The sequence below is a fragment of the Rhinopithecus roxellana genome, chromosome 5 (genome assembly GCF_007565055.1).
Source record: "Rhinopithecus roxellana isolate Shanxi Qingling chromosome 5, ASM756505v1, whole genome shotgun sequence".
NCBI lineage: Eukaryota > Metazoa > Chordata > Mammalia > Primates > Cercopithecidae > Rhinopithecus > Rhinopithecus roxellana.
The window spans coordinates 152893371-152910372 of NC_044553.1; the positions used below are offsets into that span (position 1 = coordinate 152893371).

At 52.1% G+C, this 17002-nt stretch overlaps 1 protein-coding gene across 1 annotated transcript; it reads right to left on the minus strand.

The window, feature by feature from the left end:
* Window positions 1-659: 659 nt before the first annotated feature.
* Window positions 660-5707, minus strand: LOC104679069 (putative alpha-1-antitrypsin-related protein). The gene is made up of 4 exons (XM_010384542.2): window positions 5055-5707; window positions 3339-3609; window positions 1770-1917; window positions 660-927 (listed from the first exon to the last, which is right to left on the minus strand). The coding sequence occupies exons 1-4, from the start codon at window positions 5701-5703 to the stop codon at window positions 736-738; spliced, it is 1260 nt and encodes a 419-aa protein (XP_010382844.1). The 5' UTR covers window positions 5704-5707; the 3' UTR covers window positions 660-735.
* Window positions 5708-17002: the final 11295 nt, after the last annotated feature.

Genomic DNA, 17002 nt, shown 5'->3' on the forward strand with positions numbered 1-17002 from the left:
CAGAGACACAGAGACACAGACACACAGACACACACAGAGACACACACATAGACACAGACATACCCACACAGAGACACACACACACACAGAGATACACCCACGCAGCCACACACACACACAGACACACACAAACACACACACGGTGGAGCCCCTCTCACTCTGGGCCACACGGACGCCACCAAAGGCTGTACATCTGGCTTCCCCGACCTCTGGGTTAGGGCCTGGCGGGGAGGGAAGGTGTGGCAGTGGCCCCCGTCGCCTCTGACAGCCTGCTTGGAACTCACAGGGTGGGGGCGTTCTCTCCTCATGCTGCCTGTGAGAACAGGAGGCTCAGCAATGTGGCTTCTCTGGGTCACACAGTGCCACAGCGTTCTCCTAGCACTCAGGCCCAGGCCCGGCCCTCTCCGGGTGACCCACACTTGGCGGCCACTCCTGGTAGCCCCTTGCTCTTCCATAAGCTCCCAGGTCCAGGCCCTTAAACTGAGGATTCAGCCACTCCATCCTGGCCCAGCACGTGCCTGCCCAGCCAGGTGCTCCATGAACACAGTTGAGGGGGCCCGGAGACAGCACTGTGACCTGGAGTCCACACATGGCCTCAGCTCACAAAGGGAGACTCAGAAACAACAGGGGAGGGGTTTGCAGTCACACGCAGGCAGGGGGCAGGTCAGCCTTTCTTTAATGTCATCCAGGGAGGAGGCCAGGGATGGAGGGGAGGGGCTGAGGAGTGACAGGCAGTTATTTTTGGGTGGGATTCACCACTTTTCCAATGAAGAGCAGAAAGTTGGTGATGTCATCCTTGATGATGACCAGGAAGGGCCGGTTGAACATGATTGTCTGATACTTAGACCAGGCCTTCTCTTCCAAATGGAGGGCTCCGGTGGCTTCGGTCCTTTTCTCATCAACCGTCAGCACAGCCACATGCACAGCCTGGAGCGGAGAGAAGCAGAGATACGTTCCAAGGCTGAGCTTTGCCCCAGTCCAGGCCTGGAGCAAGGCCCATGTGGACAGCCGTATCCTGGGAGGTGATGCACTCACTCCAGCCTTTCTCCACTCAGGTGGCCCTGACCCTGCATGTCCTCTCCCTCCCTGTCACACAGGCCTTGCTCCCCATCAAGGCTCTGGGTGATGGGGCTGGCTCCCCACTGTCCGCCTTCCCTACAAGTGCCTCTCCCCTGCTCAGGATGCACCCACAACTCGCAGCTGCACATCTGCCTCCAGGGCTCTCTCCTTTCTAGTACCCGGCTTTAAGCTCCTTGGGGACGTGGACTCTGACAGTGACCTTCACGGTGCCCAGACCCCGAAATAATGCAGCCATTCACGGAAGTGCAGTTGCTCTTTGGTCACCTTTAGTTTTCCTAAATTAGTGTCATCTTTAGCTCAAATCACTCATTGATTCAGGCTTGGTGATGCACCAAAAACTTCAAATCTCACAGATGAGAGGGGCCAGAAAGGCTTTCAAAATGACTGAGCCTGAGCTTTTTTGTATCAATATGGATAAATTAAGGCCCAGAACTAGAAGGTCCTGGGCAAAGGGTCAGTGACACAATAGCAGGCGAGGCCCTGAAAGTGCCAGCTGCACAGGAGGCACCTCCCCAGCTCCGCTGTCTGACCGTGGCCCGTCTCAGAGAATCTCAGGCATCCTCAGGAGCTCAGCCTGGGTCTTCATGTGTGTCTCTTTGCCCCTTCTTCAGCCTCAGGATGGAACTGTGACTGCCACACAATCTGCCAGCCGACACCAGGGGACGACACGGTCTTCTGGGTGACCTTACCTTGGAGAGCTTCAGGGGTGCCTCCTGACTGACTCCAGAGAGGTCAGCCTCGTCGCTGAAGATCTTGATGATGCCCAGATTCCTGAGGACTCTCTTGAGTTCGTAGGTCCCAGAAATGGACAGTTTGGGAAAATGTAGACTGATAGACCTGCCATGCAGGAAAGAGAATCAAGGCATGGAGCAACATTTCTCCTGTTCTTCTGGAACCTACCACAGTACCAGGGCTTTCTTTCCTGACTGTTTCTACCACTTAGTGCCATGTCCTTACCCACATCAAGATCAGAAGTCAGAGGGAGAGGATCAGAGAAAATAACTATTTGGTACTATACGTAGTACCTGGGTGATGAAATAATCTACACAACAAACCCCCAGGGTTTACCTATATAACAAACCTGCACATGGACCCCTGAACCTAAAAGAAAAGTTAAGAAAAATAAAATAAAGCAATCAGAAGTCGACCTTGGTTTGTTTTCCTTTGAGCTCCTCTATACCCAGAATCAAAGAATGTTAGTATCAAACTAACCATCTTGTTAAGGCAGCCTGAAATGCCACCTCTGTTGAGAAGCCCTCCAGGCAGATTCTAGGTGTCCTGGAAGTGTGTCTCATCCTGTAGTGTTGGGTCACCTGGCCCCCAGCCTGGAACATCCCCAGGGCCTTACACCCAGGGGAACATGGGGCTGGCAGCAGTAACCAGTGACACCCATTCCAGGTATGAGAGAAGACTGACCACACCAGGCTGAGTGCTCCCCTCTTGTTTTCCATGGGGAGAGAGAGCCGCCCCGGGCAAGGTCTGGTGTGAGCGGGCAGCCTGGCTCTGGGCTCTGATCAGTTACCTTCTCAGCCTCCTTGTTCTTCCTCAACCCCTGGAGCAGGGACCTTAGGAGGCGTTTGCATGGGACAGAGAAATTCCAGCTTCCATACTTATTATGAACCTGAGACCTTTTGTATTTTCATCTTGGTTTTACGGTGTAAAAATAAAAATAAAGTAGATCAGGAGGGCATGGGCATAATTACGAATGCACAGATACACTAATGTGTGGCTTATGCTCAAGTATCATTTACTACAGGGCACCCAATCTAACAGCACCGATAAAGTGACAGAGAAACTCAAGCCTTCTGCTAACATGCCCTGGCTGTTCCAATTCCGACCCTTGCTTTTCTGGGTCTAGCCACACAGGCTCTTCCCCCAGCCCCACAGGGACATTCTACCCTTGAACTCCACACTCCCCTGCTGCCTTTGCCAGGAAGCCCATCTGTTCCTTCTTGGTTCTGCCAGAATGTGTAGCGGTGCTGCTGTCCCTGCCCTGGGCACTGGATATTGGGAAGAGAGAGTGTCCACGCTGGAGTGGGAAGTCCCCAGGGACGAGACCTTTACCTCCTCACCCCGGGGTACTGTCCTCCTCATGGACCATGGATGGCGCTACCTGAACTCTGGTGGCTTCTGTCGGCTGCAGTAGCTGTGACCCAGGGATGTGGGGTCCACCCTCCCCAGCCCTCTGGCCAGTCCTGATGGGCCTCACTCCTGACATGGCGCAAAGGTCTGAGCTCAGCCCCTGAACTGGAAATCACCTTATGTCAAAGGCTCTCTGGATATTTTCAAGGTGGCTGTAGGTCAGTTTATCTTCCAAGTGCCACATCTTCTTTGGGTCGGGCAGGATGAAGAAGGCAGTGGCGTTCCCCACATAGTGCTGTGCCAGCACCCAGCTGGATAACTCCTTGTCTCGGTGGATCTCAAATCTGCCCAGGTGGTTTATCATAGGCACTTTGGTGATGGTCTTATCATCCACATGGAAGCCCTCTATCGTAATGCGCTCAGCCTTGGATTTGTCTTTCCATTTGCCTGGGAAAAAAAGGAAGGTGGGCATCACCCAGGTATGCGATAAAAGGGTGGAAGTGTGTGAATGAAAGGAACCCTGAGCCCCTTTGACGAGACACTTCCCTCTGCTTCACCTTCATCCTCGGTAAAATGGGATTCAGATGAAACCATCTGGCTGCTGGAGAGCTTTTGTGAGAATCACCTGAAGATAAAGAAGAATCCAGAGTTTCTATATACTTGAACTAATTGGCAAAATCCTGGCACCACAGAAGCAGCATTTATATTTGACTCTGTTTATTCTATAGTGGCTTGGGAATGGTTAATGAAAGTTAATGAGCAAAACCGGAACTCCTTATGCCTTGCCACCTCTGGCTGGAGGCTTCCTGTCCCATGCAGAGGGCTGGTTCCCTCATACGAGGACAGCATTCTGCTTTTCCCTGGAGGCCTTTCCCTGGAGCAGCAGGGGAAATGCAGATGCCTAGGCAGCCTCCCCTCTGCCATACCAAGAAAGCTTTACCATCGAGGCATGCCAAGTGGGCAGGCGCCTCAGGGACCCCTGATCCCAGCTTTCTCATTGGACAGAAGGAGGAGACTGGGGCTGGAGAGGGACCGGGGCCTGCCCTTAGGCCACAGCAGAGCCAGGACCTCAGTTATGCTGACTGCAGCCTGGCTGCTCTCCACTGCCCTCCTTTGCCTCAAGAGCAAGGGAGCCTCAGAGTGGAGGAAGCAGCCCCTGGCCCTGCCTCCCACCTCCCCTCCCCTGTGCTGTTTTCCTGGAACAGTGGAGCTGGCTTAGAATGCCCTGGGGCCCCCAGGACCCGGACATTTTAACCCTTCAGGGGTAGGAAGGCAGCCTGAGATACAGAAGAGTCTATCACCTGCTGTATGCCACATACTGTCCCCACAGTCTTTGTCACTCGTTTAATCCTTAAAACAACCTGACAGCAAGGATGCTATTTTGTCCATGCTAAGATGGGAAATTAGCACCTCAAAGAGGTAGAATGCATTGTCCTTTATCAAAAGCTAGTAAGTGGTAGAGGCAGGATTTGAACCCCAATATTTTAGAACACAAAGCTGATGCTGCTTCTGGGACACTAGAGCCATCTAAAGTATATTTCATGAAACTATCCCTTTATACATGTGCCACATGTTTCTGGCTTTAGCATGTGGGAAGCATTTCATATTCTGCCCCTACCTGTTAGGGATTTCTAATAAGTATTAGGACAATAAAGGCTCTGACAAGGTCTGTAGGGAAGATGATGGTTTGACTGTCTTGACCTCATCATTCTTCAATCTTATTTGATCATGGAAAGTATTTTACTGTTTGTGTTTGGAAAATTGCAGAATTCATGTTAAATGCCCTGCCATATCTCATAGTACATTGTCTAGAAAAGCTTAAGAACTAGTAGTTTGAGAATATGTTTGGATTATTTCAGTGGAACGGGCTTAGGCAGGTGGTGCCACCTTACCGTGAAAGGAAATGTAATCCACCAGGGCAAGACTTGTGTTTTTTTTCAGATGTTTGACCAAATCCACTATTTTTCTTCCAGTTCTCTTCTCCACATAATTGTTGATCTGCTCCTTGGCCTCCTCGGTGTCCCTGAAGTTGATGGAGGAGACTTCTGAGTGGTACAGTTTCTTGATATCCTCCAAAAACGTGTCCACTAGCTTCACACTCTTGTTGACAAACAGGTTACTGCCGGTGGTCAGCTGGAGCCGGGTGTCTGGCCTGGCCTGGAGAACTTGCTGGAAGCATTCGTGGATCTTGGCCTCAGGCGTCTCCGTGAGATTGAAATTCAGGCCTTCCAGGATCTCCGTGCGAGTGTCAGCCTTAGTCCCCAGGGAGAGCATTACAAAGGCCATAGCCACGTTCGTTGGGGCGACTAAGATATTGCTGGTTTGTGATAGATCAGCCAGCTCTTTGTACAAATCAAAGGCGAGATCGATGATATTATAGGAGATCTTCCGGCAAGCAGGGTCCTCCCAGTCCCCTTGATCATGATGGGATGTATCCGTCTTTTGGGCAGCATCTTCCTGGGGATCCTCAGCCAGGGAGCTGGGGACCAGGTAGCACAGGCCTGCCAGCAGGAGGACACCCTGTGAGACAGAGAATGGCATTGTCCTGCAAGACAGAGACAGAGGGCCAGGCCCCAAGTCAGGGCACAGGATGACTCCCAATGACCAGGGACTGACATCGTGTGAATGCAACCATGAATTATTAAACATCCACCATGCACCCAGCCTGTTGCAAGCACTTTCCTACATCATCATCACTGAAAGAATCAGAAAGATAGCAAGCATGTATAAGGTACTCAGCATATGACAAGAACTGTCCTAAGCACACACGTGTGTGAAATCATTGCTTTCTTGTAACAATCCTGTGAGGTGGTAATGCTACTATCCTCCTTTTACAGATGAGGAAACCAAAGCCTAGAGACGTTAGGCTCATGCCCAAGGTCAGCAAACAGGAAAAGCCAGCCTCCCTCAGTTTGGCCAGCTGGGTCTTGAGTCCTTGCTCTCTGCAGCTCCACTTAACTCTGTAATGACCTTGAGGTGCAAGTGCCACAGCCCCATTTTGTTTTATTTCATATTATTTAATTTTTTTGGAGGCAGAGTCTGGCTCAGTCACCCAGGCTGGAGTGCAGTGGCGTGATCTCGGCTCACTGAAACTTCCGCCTCCTGTGTTCAAGCATTTCTCCTGCCTCCGTCTCCCGAGTAGTGGGGATTTTAGGTGTGCACACCATGCCAAGCTTATTTTTTGCATTTTAGTGGAGACAGGGTTTCGTCATGTTGCCCAGGCTGGTCTCAAACTCCTGACCTCAAGTGATCCTCCCTACTTGGCCTCCCAAAATGCTGGAATTAGAGGCATGAGCCGTGGCGTCCAGCCCCCATTTTAGAAAAGAGGAAACTGGGGCACAGGAAGCATAAGGAACTTGCCCAGGGTTACTAAGGAAGTGGGTTAAGTCAGGATCAGCAATGACTTCCACACACAACAGTCCTTGGAGATCTCCATTGACCTCCCTTATTTAATGGATAAAGAAGCTCTGTCCCCAGAGGGACAGAATACTGTGCCATGACACACAGCCAGAGCTCAGAGGCGCTGTGTAAACCCAGCCTGCCTGATTTCTGCCTAGGCTCTCCCCAGTTCCACACACTTCATGCACCTCCCTCTCCTCCCAACTGCGATAGCCTTCACCTTACAGGACCCTGGAGCCTGGTTTGATAATTGTCTGCGCCCTGTGGCATTCCTGGCCTGGGGAATGCTGCTGATTAAAGCACAGGACAGCCCTGTTTCTAGAGGCAATTGCAAACTTTGCCTTTCGTCTAAAGGTATGACTTGTAATTTCTATTTTCATAGGATGGGAAAAGTGAACTCAGAGGGGTTCAGTAACTTGTTCATTTTCGTAGGATGGGAAAAGTGAACTCAGAGCGGCTCAGTAACTTGTTCAATGCCACACAGCTGGTCAGGCAGAACAGGGAGCCGACAGGCCACCAACTGCTGGCCAAGTGCTTTGCGTAGAGCTGTAGTACTGCCTCCTCAGAGGCTGGGACCTTGGATACTGCTCTTGGCCAGACCTGGAGGACGTCAGGGCTCCCGATCCTGGCCATGTGGACATACTGGGCTGGGCAGTGCTATGCTGTGGGGGACTCTGCCATGCATCCTAGGATGTTTGACAACATTCTCAATAAAACCAGTCAGGTAGCGACCCTCAACTCACAGGGATGATGACCAACCATCCCCTGGCCTTGCTAATTGCCCCCCGTGGAGCTGCCCTGGGGTGGGGGCTCAGATCACCCTGGCTGTCTTGAAGGTCTCCTCTTGCCTGATTGGACAGAAGTTTCTCTCCTTTCAGACCGGACTTAAGTCAAGTGAGGCCCAGCTGAATCTGCCTGGGCCCAGGCCGTGTGGGATGTCCATTCCTCTGGGCTGGGGGCCCTGCTTAGGGTGCCCAGGATTGCATTGTGCCTGCTGTCCCAGGTCTCAGGAACCTAAAGCCACTCTCCTCACTGACATGATGGAGCTCTGACATCCATAAGGTTCCTCCCGGACCCAGGGCTTAACGACAGCCCCCAGGAAGAGTCAGGGGCTGTGCCCACAGAGGAACCTGTGCTCCAGTCCCTGGAGCCTGGCCTGGACTTGCCCCACTATGGGTCAGGGGTCCCTGCCACACACGTGGGCTGAGGCACCTCCTGTCAGCTCAGGGGAGACTAAGGTATTGCTGGTTCCAGCCCTGGGCCTAACAGCAATACAGGACCCAGAGAGGCTGATCTCTCCAGAAAAACGTGAGTGTGTGGGAGAGGAAGTGGTAACAACAGGCCTGGCTTCTCATCCAGGCTCCATCACTCACCAACGATATAACCTCAGAAAAAGATTTCCACCTCTCCATCTTCCTTTTGAAATGGGAATATTGGGAGAATGAAGTGGAATCAATGTAAATATGAAGCTGGACAATGGGAAGGGGCCTCAGAGGGGGAGAAGAGGGCTGGGTTTCGAACCTGCAAAGCCTTCAGGACCTGTGAGGGCCCAGCAGGTAGAGAAGGGGACCATGAACCAGGTAGGAGAGAGGGAAGAGGGGACTGAAAAGGTCCTCAGGCCATCAGAGAGGTTAATGAATTCACCTCGCTCGCCCTTTCAGGCCAGGAGTTCTAACCAAGCACTCAAGGGCAGAGGCCCCTGGGGGCAGGAAGGTGGGGCCCGGAGAGCAGTGGGGAGAGGACACGGTGTCCTCTGGAATCTGGGTAACAAGCTCTGAAGGGCCAGAGCTAAAAGGGCACCCCTCCTCCTCTGAGGCCCTTAGGGAGTGGCCATGGGGTCCACCAGGGTCTCGGACTCTGGCTCAGGCTGGAGGTTCGAAGGAGCAGGGTAAAAAAAGAGAGCCTGGCTGGGCGCATTGGCTTATGTCTGTAATCTCAGCACTTTGGGAGGCCAAGGCGGGTGGATCAGCTGAGGTCAGGAGTTCAAGACCAGCCTGACCAACATGGTGAAACCCGGTCTCTATTAAATACACACACACACACACACACACACACACACACACACACACACACACACACAAATTAGCTGGGCTTGGTGGCGCATGCCTGTAATGCCAGCTACCTGGGAGGCTGAGGCAGGAAAATCACTGGAGCCCGGGAGGTAGAGGTTATAGTGAGCCAAGATTGTGCCATTGCACTCCAGCCTGGACAACAGAGGGAAACTCTGTCTCAAAAAAAAAAAAAAAGGAAAAGCAAAAAGGGAAAAGGAGCCTGAGGCAGAGGGGCCTGTTGGAGAGCAAGGGGGCATCCCTAAGGCTGAATCCTTTCTGCCTCTATAGTTGGAGACACAGGTGAACACCAGGACTCCACAGGGGAGTCCCAGCCTGGGCAGGAGAAGGGGAAAATCACACCCGACTGAGTCCCCCAGCTCTTACCCTCTGTAGGTGCCCACCCTGTGCTGGGCTCTTTGTGAGAGATGCAATTCCATCCCCCAACTCACTCTGCCCCTTAGGATCACCAAGGTTCAACGTCTGGGTTCAAATCCTCGCTCTGGCCAAGAGGAGCTAAAACTCTGTGTGCCTCAGTTTCCTCCTGTGTGAAGTGCAGACAATAATCCAGGCAGGGAGGCTCACCGTGCTCTCTCCTAGTGTCAGCTCCAGAGGAGGCTGAGGGAGAACTCCTCACCCAGCGCAGCCTGTGGGTTCCGCAGAGAGGCTCGCTGCGCTGCCTTGCACACAGGCCACCCCCACGCACTCTCAGGGCTTATTGTGCTCATGGGCCAGTCTTGGGGGGTGTGGGGATACTCAGTGCCTGTGTCCAGGAACCCTCTGTCCCGTAAATCAGCCTGGGGCTCCTCCAGCTCCTGCCCTGTTGTCTGTCTCCAGTGAGTCCGATCTCACCCGAGGGTCTCGCTGTTCTTCCCTGGATGGGCTCAGTCCAGCAGAACCAGCCTGTGCTGTGCAGCCATGTGGGAGTGTGGGTGGAAGGAAGCCCCATGGCCATGCAAGATCCAGGTTCCTCTCTCCTTGACCCGCCCTCTGAGAAGTGAGGAGAGGAGTCAAGGAATTCGTACACGCTAGGGGCCTAGAACTGTGCCTGACCCTTGGAAGATGCCCAGTAATTGCCAGCTGCCTGAAGTCACCAGGCTTGTGTCTACCAAGACCCTGGCCTGGGAATCTCTCACCAGGGGCTGGAATCCTTGTTGCTCTGGCTCCATAGCCCATTTGTGTGGGTACTTAGGGTGGCGCTCACCAGCTGCCAAGCGCCACCCGAGGGCTCCTGGGTGTGACTGGGAAGGACTCATTCTCTCCACTCCAGTGAGGGGTCCTTGTTTCAGGATAAAGAGAGTTAGACCCCCTCATTCTCACTACATCTGCGTCTGTTTCATGTAACACACACAGTCACAGACACACACCGACTCAGAGACACACAATCACAGAAACACATAGACACACCCTCAGTCTAGACAGAAACACCTAGAGACAGAGACACATGTGCACTCAGGCACACACACTCACAGACACACACACAAACAAGGAAAGACATTATAGTTATGCGCCAACACACAGAGACACACACACACAAAGACACATTGACATATAACATCACACAGAGACACAGATACTCAGATGCGCACACACACACACGGTGGAGCCCCTCTCTTCCTGGGCCATACAGACACCACAAAAGGCCACACACCTGACTTCCAGCACCTCAGGGCCCGGGCCTGGCAGGGAGGGAAGCTGTTGCCATGACCCCGGCAGTCACCTGCAGACACCTTGTTCAGCAGGCCAAGGGCAGTGATTCTCTGCTAGTGAGAGCAGGAGGCTCAGGATGGTGGCTTGTCTATGTCACTCAGTGTCACAGCGTTCCGCCTGCACTCAGGCCGGGGTGGGCCCTCCTGTGGTGACTGATGCCAGGCTACATCTCCTAGCAGCTCTGTGAGCTCCCTAAATCACCCATTTCTCTGACCCTCTGTTGACCACCTGTAAGTGAACCTGATAATACCTGCCCTACCTCTCCTTATGGGGACATAGCTTCCAAGACAGAACTTTGTGAGTTGTAAGAAACTACAAACCTTCTTAGCCACCTTGATGGAGAAGATAACGAGAACGAGCTCCCGCCCCTTGGGAGGGGCTCCCAATAAGCCCGGGTCAGCCATGTTCACTTCAGTATAAGGCAGTCTGGTTTATTCCTTTCCCTGGGCTAAGAGAGAAATCGCAACTGCACCCCGGGGGAAAGAATAGAATGAAACGGTAGTGGTGGGAGTGCTCGGGAGAAGGTGCCTGCTGTACAGAGAGACTCCAGGCTCAGCGAGGGGCCTGTCTTCCTGCTGCCCCTCCTCAGGAGGCCAAGGCTGTCTCTGTCTGGAACAGGGGACATGGGACCCAGACACCATTGCAGGGTGAGCTTACAAAGGCCACCTATATCCCGTTCCTGAGGCTACACACAGGTCACCTCTGAAGTCACTTTTTCTGCAGAATCTGCCTGATAGTCGGGGTTTTGCCCTCATTTCCATTTTGCTCTCACCTGGAGAGGCTTCCTGTTGGAGGGGCTGTGAGTCTGCACCCCCCAGGGGGCGCACCCACCTCCAGATCTGGCCCTGGCTCTGCTGTGCCACTCCCTGAGAGAGCGACCCCACCATTTCTCTCCGTCCCCTGGCGGGGGGAGTTTCTCCCAGGCTCGGAGCTTTGGTGCTGCTGGCCCTCCACCTCCAACCCTCTTCCTTCTCCTTCTGCACCTCGGCCCTTCCCGACATCCCAGTGCGGTCTTTGGGTTGGGCTGCCACAGCTCTCCTTGGTGGCGCTTCCTTCACACTCATTTCATTCCTTCCCTCTTCCGGCCCCGTCATCCCCTCACTGGTAAAGAAGGGCCTTCTACAGGCTCAACAGCGCCCCCCAGAGATATGTTACCATCTATGGGAAAAATGTCCTTGCAGATGTCATTAAGGATCTTGATAGAAGACAATCCAGGTGGGCCCTAAATGCTATTGCAGGTATCCTCTTGAGGGGAAGGGGGAGGGAGACCTGACAGAGATGGAGGAAGAGGGGACAATGTGACAACAGAGTCCGCGACTGGAGGGCAACAAATCAAGCAATGCCGGCAGCCACCAGAAATTGCAAGAGGAAGAAGTGGCACATCCCCTAGAGCCTCCAAGGGCACTCGGCCTTCCTGACACTTTCTGGTGATACTGTTCTGGATTTCTGGCCTCCAGAACTGTGAGAGAATGCATTTCTATTGGAAACCACGGAGCTCGTGGTGATCAGCTACGGCAGCCACAGGGGCTCACACGGGGTCCTCACCTCTGCTGCTTCTGCCGCAGTCTCCATGCGTCGGTCTCAATGTGAGGTGTGAGTTATAAGAGCAGCCTGGGCCCTTTCCCTGTGCCTCCCCTGCCCCAGATCAGGAGTGGGCACAGGGCACACAGGTGAAAGGCTGATGTGGGGCTGGCCTGAAGCCCTTAGAGCTCTACAGAATGTCAGAACTCCAGGGACCTCAATGCTCACATTCTCTGGTGAGGAAACTGAGGCTCGGGCAGGGGATGTCCCCGGTGTCAGGTGGCACATTAGTGGTAGACCTGGTAAAAGATCCCAGGCTGACTCCCAGCTCAGGATCATTGGTAACAAACGCGTGATTATCTGTAATTTATTCCTCTGTTAGTTCCTTGCCAGAGCATTGGGCGTTGGGAGAAGGTAGCCACACCACTCAACTAATATTTTTGGAATCTACAGTATTCATTAATGTTTGATGGTCATTTAAGTAGGAGCACTTTTTTAGGGTGATGCTTTGCACGTTAATCCATGAAAGTAACCTAGGAGTTAGGTATTATTTTACCTGTCTTGCAGGTGAGGGCGCTGAGACACAGACAGCTGTAACAGCCCACTCGGGACTGTATGCTAAGGAGAAGGTGGAGTTGGGATTCCTGTGTTCTTTACACTTTGCTAAGAAGCCCTTAGCAATTTCATCCTAATATTTTAATGCTGAAGGACACTTGCTTGATCAATCTCAGAACGTATTTTGAGGGTATTAACTGCCAATTAAAAGGAAAAAAAAGTTTTTTTACTTAATACACACTGCTGACTTTGTTTGCTCCCCGTGCCCTCTGTCAAGGAAGCCCAACAGAGTTTAAACACAATTCTATTAGCTCTGATTGTTCATTCATTTTTGCTGGTGTCGTTCCTAAATCATCCCAAACAGCGAGCACTTCAATTCTGGAAAATCAGCTTTGACTTCTGAGAGCAAATGCCCCTGGAAGCTGTTGGCTAACACTGCGTGGGGTGGTGGCTGTCCCCTTGCTGGCTTGAGCCTCTTTTAGTCTCTCCTGTGTGGCTCAGCACTCACATCCCCACCCTTTCCTGCTCACCACCAGATCTGGGCTTATTTCTGCATGGCCTGTGCTGAGTACCTTGTAACTAGAACTTTCTAATGGGGTTTCCTTGTGGGAGTTCCTTTAGCTTTCCTTGTGTTTTTCAGATCTTAGTCACCCTCCCAGGCTTGCATGGTAGGTGAAGACTTATTTGATGCATTTCACGAATTCTGGTTATATCGGTCAGGACGGGCAAGGATTGTGCTGCAGCAATCAAGAAGCTCACAGCTCAGTTCTTCAACCCTTTAGCAAGGCCTGATTCCTCACCCACTCTATTTTTTCCATGTGGGATGAACAGAGGGGCTTTACCCACCCTGGGGACACAGCAACCAGATTGAAGGAGGTTTCAGCTCCTCACTTCCCTGCTCCAGACCATCTGACTCTAGTTCCTTTCATCATTCCTGATGTCACGATTTCAATAGAAAGTGTGATACCAATGACAGTTATCAGAAAACTCCTATGCTGCCATTGAAGCGTCTGCTGTCAGCGTCTTCCCAACTTGGATAATCAGCCCCTCTGCCCTGCCCAAGTGCCACCCATTTAAGGAAAAGGACAAATGGATACAACATGTTATTTTTTTCTTTCTGATGAAGCTGATATTGGAGGGTGAGGCTTATGCCTGTTGGGATTTGGCCTTCTAAAACCTGACCTCTCATGCTGGTCAGCTTCATCACCTCCAGCAATGGGAGATTCAGGCCCGGTCTATCCTTGGCTCCACAACTAGGCCAGAGGAAGGTTTCTAGGCTGCATGGGACAAGGACAAGGAACTTTAGAGAAACAAGTCATTTCATCGAGACCTCAAATTCGATTTACATTTTGCAGATGAGGAAACTATGGCACAGAGAAGTTGAGGAACTTCCCTGAGATCACACAGCCTGCCCTCTCCCATATGATGCAGAAGTGAGACTCCTGCTTTTTTGGGTTGCTGCCTGGGTCCCTGCTGGGGAGGGAGTTTGCCTCAGTGATGGTGCCATTCTCTGACTTCTCTACTCAGGGTCATTCCATTTGGCCTTTTAGAACTGACCCGGGTTCCTGCAGAAGCTGTCCCTGGCTCTGAGTCCTGCCGTGTGCCTTGTTCACTCCACTGCCTGTGAATTTTCCAACCGAGAACAACACAAAGTCCTCAGCCTTTCAAGGAGCCCTTGGGGTGTTTGAGGTCATCTGTGGGTGTATACTGACCATTTCTCACGCCTCTGGAAAGGTCCCGGGTTGCACCCTGACCCTCTCCACCCAGATCCATGGACGCACGTCTCATTTACTCACCATTCCCTACCGCCATAGACCAGCATTCTCCCAGGGACGGACCTGGGTTTCATCTCTCTATCCCCCATACGCAGCTCATGTTTGCTTGTTTGGTGTTTGAATAAATGCTCTCTGCTTGGATTTATGGGAGGATCAAGTTGCTCCTGGGAAGGAGATCAGCGTATAATCTGTATTTCCCATTTCTGGGGTGAGAACCTGGAAGCTCCCTGACTATTGTCCTCTTAACAAATGGGGCTCACAGGGTGCCCCCTATCTGGCAGAGCTTGCACTTCAAACCAAGGCTTCCTTTATTTAGGCTTAAAATCTAAAATTCGTGTGTTCTCTCCTCTGCAAACTCCTAGGTGGGGTAAAAGGTCATGACTCTAAGGTTCCCGGCTGAGCTCGAAGCTGTTTTCTGTGTTTCTCTCTCATCTGTTTCAGAGCAGGATGAGGTGCCTGCCTGCAGTGGGAAACTGACTCAGAACACCCAGGATGCCCCGCAGCTTGGCCTTCAGCTGCTGTTAGAGCACAGCAGGTTGACACAGTGTGGTTCTGGAGGATGGAGTTTTTATCGTGATCCCATATGGACTGAGGAAGTGTGTGCAGTTGGGGACAGCCAGGCCTAAGAGCGGAGAAGTCCTGCCTTCCAGGCCCACACTGGACAGAGCATTTGACCTGCTGGGCCTCAGTTTCCCCATGTGTACTTTGGGGATAATGATTCCTAGGCTGAGTCCTGCAGGACCTGTCTGGAGGATCACATTAGACAGTGAATACATTTTTTAAAAAACTCTGGAAGATACAGTGAAGCTGAGGTCTTATGGCTGTCGCCTCATGGACTTGTGACATGTATTTGTCTTCCTCCTAATGAGGTTGTCATGACACTCTGCCCACCCCTGAGTGATCCCTGTTGATTCCCACGGGAGCCCAGGAATTCCTCTGGGAGCTTATGCTAGTTTGAATGGAGTCTCTCCCAACCAGACTGTCAACTCGTGTGTGACAGACAATTCTTCAAAGTAAAACGATGGTGTCTAAGGTGATGCCCTCAACACTGCAACCTCCTTCCCTGTCCTGGCTGCTCTGGAAAGCCCACTTGTCTTTGACTCTGCCCCTGTTCTCCTGCCAAATGCCAGTTAAATAAGAGGAGTCCTGTGGGTTGTCCAAGGCCGCGGGCTGTGTCAACATCTGGTGGATGAGCTTCTGCTCACCACCTTCAGCTCAGGGCCTGCTCCACATTGGGAGGAGGGCGTTTTTCTCGTGAAGCGTGCTAGGTGTGAGCTGTGGGCCACCAGCAACTCTTATGGTTTAAGGCGGAATTAGCTCTGCAGAAGTTTAGCGTGACCCTCAAAGGGGAGAGTGTAGTGAGGTGGTGTGGTTCAGAGGAACGAGTAGCCCATCAAGCCAGCTTTGCCACTTATGAACTATGTGACATGGGAGACCAGCAGCCTCTCTGAGCCTCAGTTTCCTCATGTGTAGATTTGGAGTTTCAGAGCACAGCGGATCTACTCACACATCACAGTGCTGCTACAGTGATTAAATGAGAAATAGCCAGGGAGGTTCTTCACAGGGATGTCTGATTCACAGAAAGCTCATAAATGCAAGAAATGTAGTTCTATTTATTCTCTGCTCTAATAGGTGTAAACGTTGTTTTATTATCTGACTTGAACATCTTACCAACTCAAAGGCAGGTCTTACTGGCAATGACTGTGACTCAGAGAGGTTTGGCGACTTCATGAAGGTCACACAGCTGGCAGGGGGAAATGTCAGAACTTGGATACCGGTCTTCAGACTCTCAGGTCTGGTGTCATCCTAGGAGGCTCAGTGATGGTCATATCTTTAATATATTTGTGGAGAGTGAAAGGCTGTCACTGAGTAAGCTTAAGAGAACAGGAGACTTGTGTGGGAAACAGTGGGTATCCATTGATTAGACTGAATCATGTTGAATTGCTAATTTCACCATTTTGAACTACAAAAATCACTACTTGGTATGACTCAACCTCATCCTTTAAGCACACATTCATGACAGTGAGTGGTTAGACAGCGATTCCAAGATGAGTTTGGGATGGGTCGGTGCCTTCCACAGGACAAGGCAATTCCTGGTAGAGACAGAGGGAGCAGCCTGTCCTTCAGCTGGGGGCTCAGGGGACCTCCTGGCTGCTGTGCCCTTTAGCAGGGCCTTGGAGGATGGAAGGACCCTCCTGGCCCTTACCACAAAGACTATTCAGGAACAGCCTTCTGCCATGGCACTGGAGCTGCGGCTGCTCTCTGAAGACTGCAGGGACAGCAACAGGCACAAAGAAGTCAGGCTGCGTGTGGCCCCAGTCAGGACTCAGGGGAGAAAGGGAGGGGTTGCAGGGGTCAGTGGGTGCTGTGCTTCCTCTCCCATAGCTGGGGAATCCTTGCAATGGCCTTCCTGAGCCATCAGCAGGCCTATGGCCACATGACTAGAGAGGAGAAGGGATAGAGGGTAATGGTCTTCTGGGAACTGCTGGGCCTGGTTGAGTCTGAGGAGGAGACAGAGAAAAAGAAGCAGAGACCCTCCTCTTCATCTGGGGAGAAGGGACCTGATTCTAAATGGAGATATGTGAGGCACTATGGGGCAGCGATGGAAGGACAAGGGCAGAATAGGTGTCCTTGTCGCCCCGTGGAGAATGGGCTTCAGGAGGAATCTGCTTCAGTCATTTTCCAGAAGTGCCCAAGAGGTGCAGGGCCCAAGCCTGATTAGGTGACAGTGGGACAAGAAGAGGACACGGTCCCCTCTCTTTTCTTATTGCAGATGCCACAGAACAGGGCTAGGGCATGATCAGGCAGTTCTCGGGCCCCCAGGAGGGCAGC

Bases quoted from the DNA above. Each gene is read 5' to 3' on its own strand.
- LOC104679069 (XM_010384542.2), bottom strand. From the start codon at position 5,703: ATGCCATTCTCTGTCTCACAGGGTGTCCTCCTGCTGGCAGGCCTGTGC. The intron at 3,610-5,054 runs GTAAGGTGGCAC...TTTTTTTCCCAG, and splicing joins GGATTACATTTCCTTTCACG to GCAAATGGAAAGACAAATCC. The intron at 928-1,769 runs GTAAGGTCACCC...TCTCCGCTCCAG, and splicing joins CACCCCTGAAGCTCTCCAAG to GCTGTGCATGTGGCTGTGCT.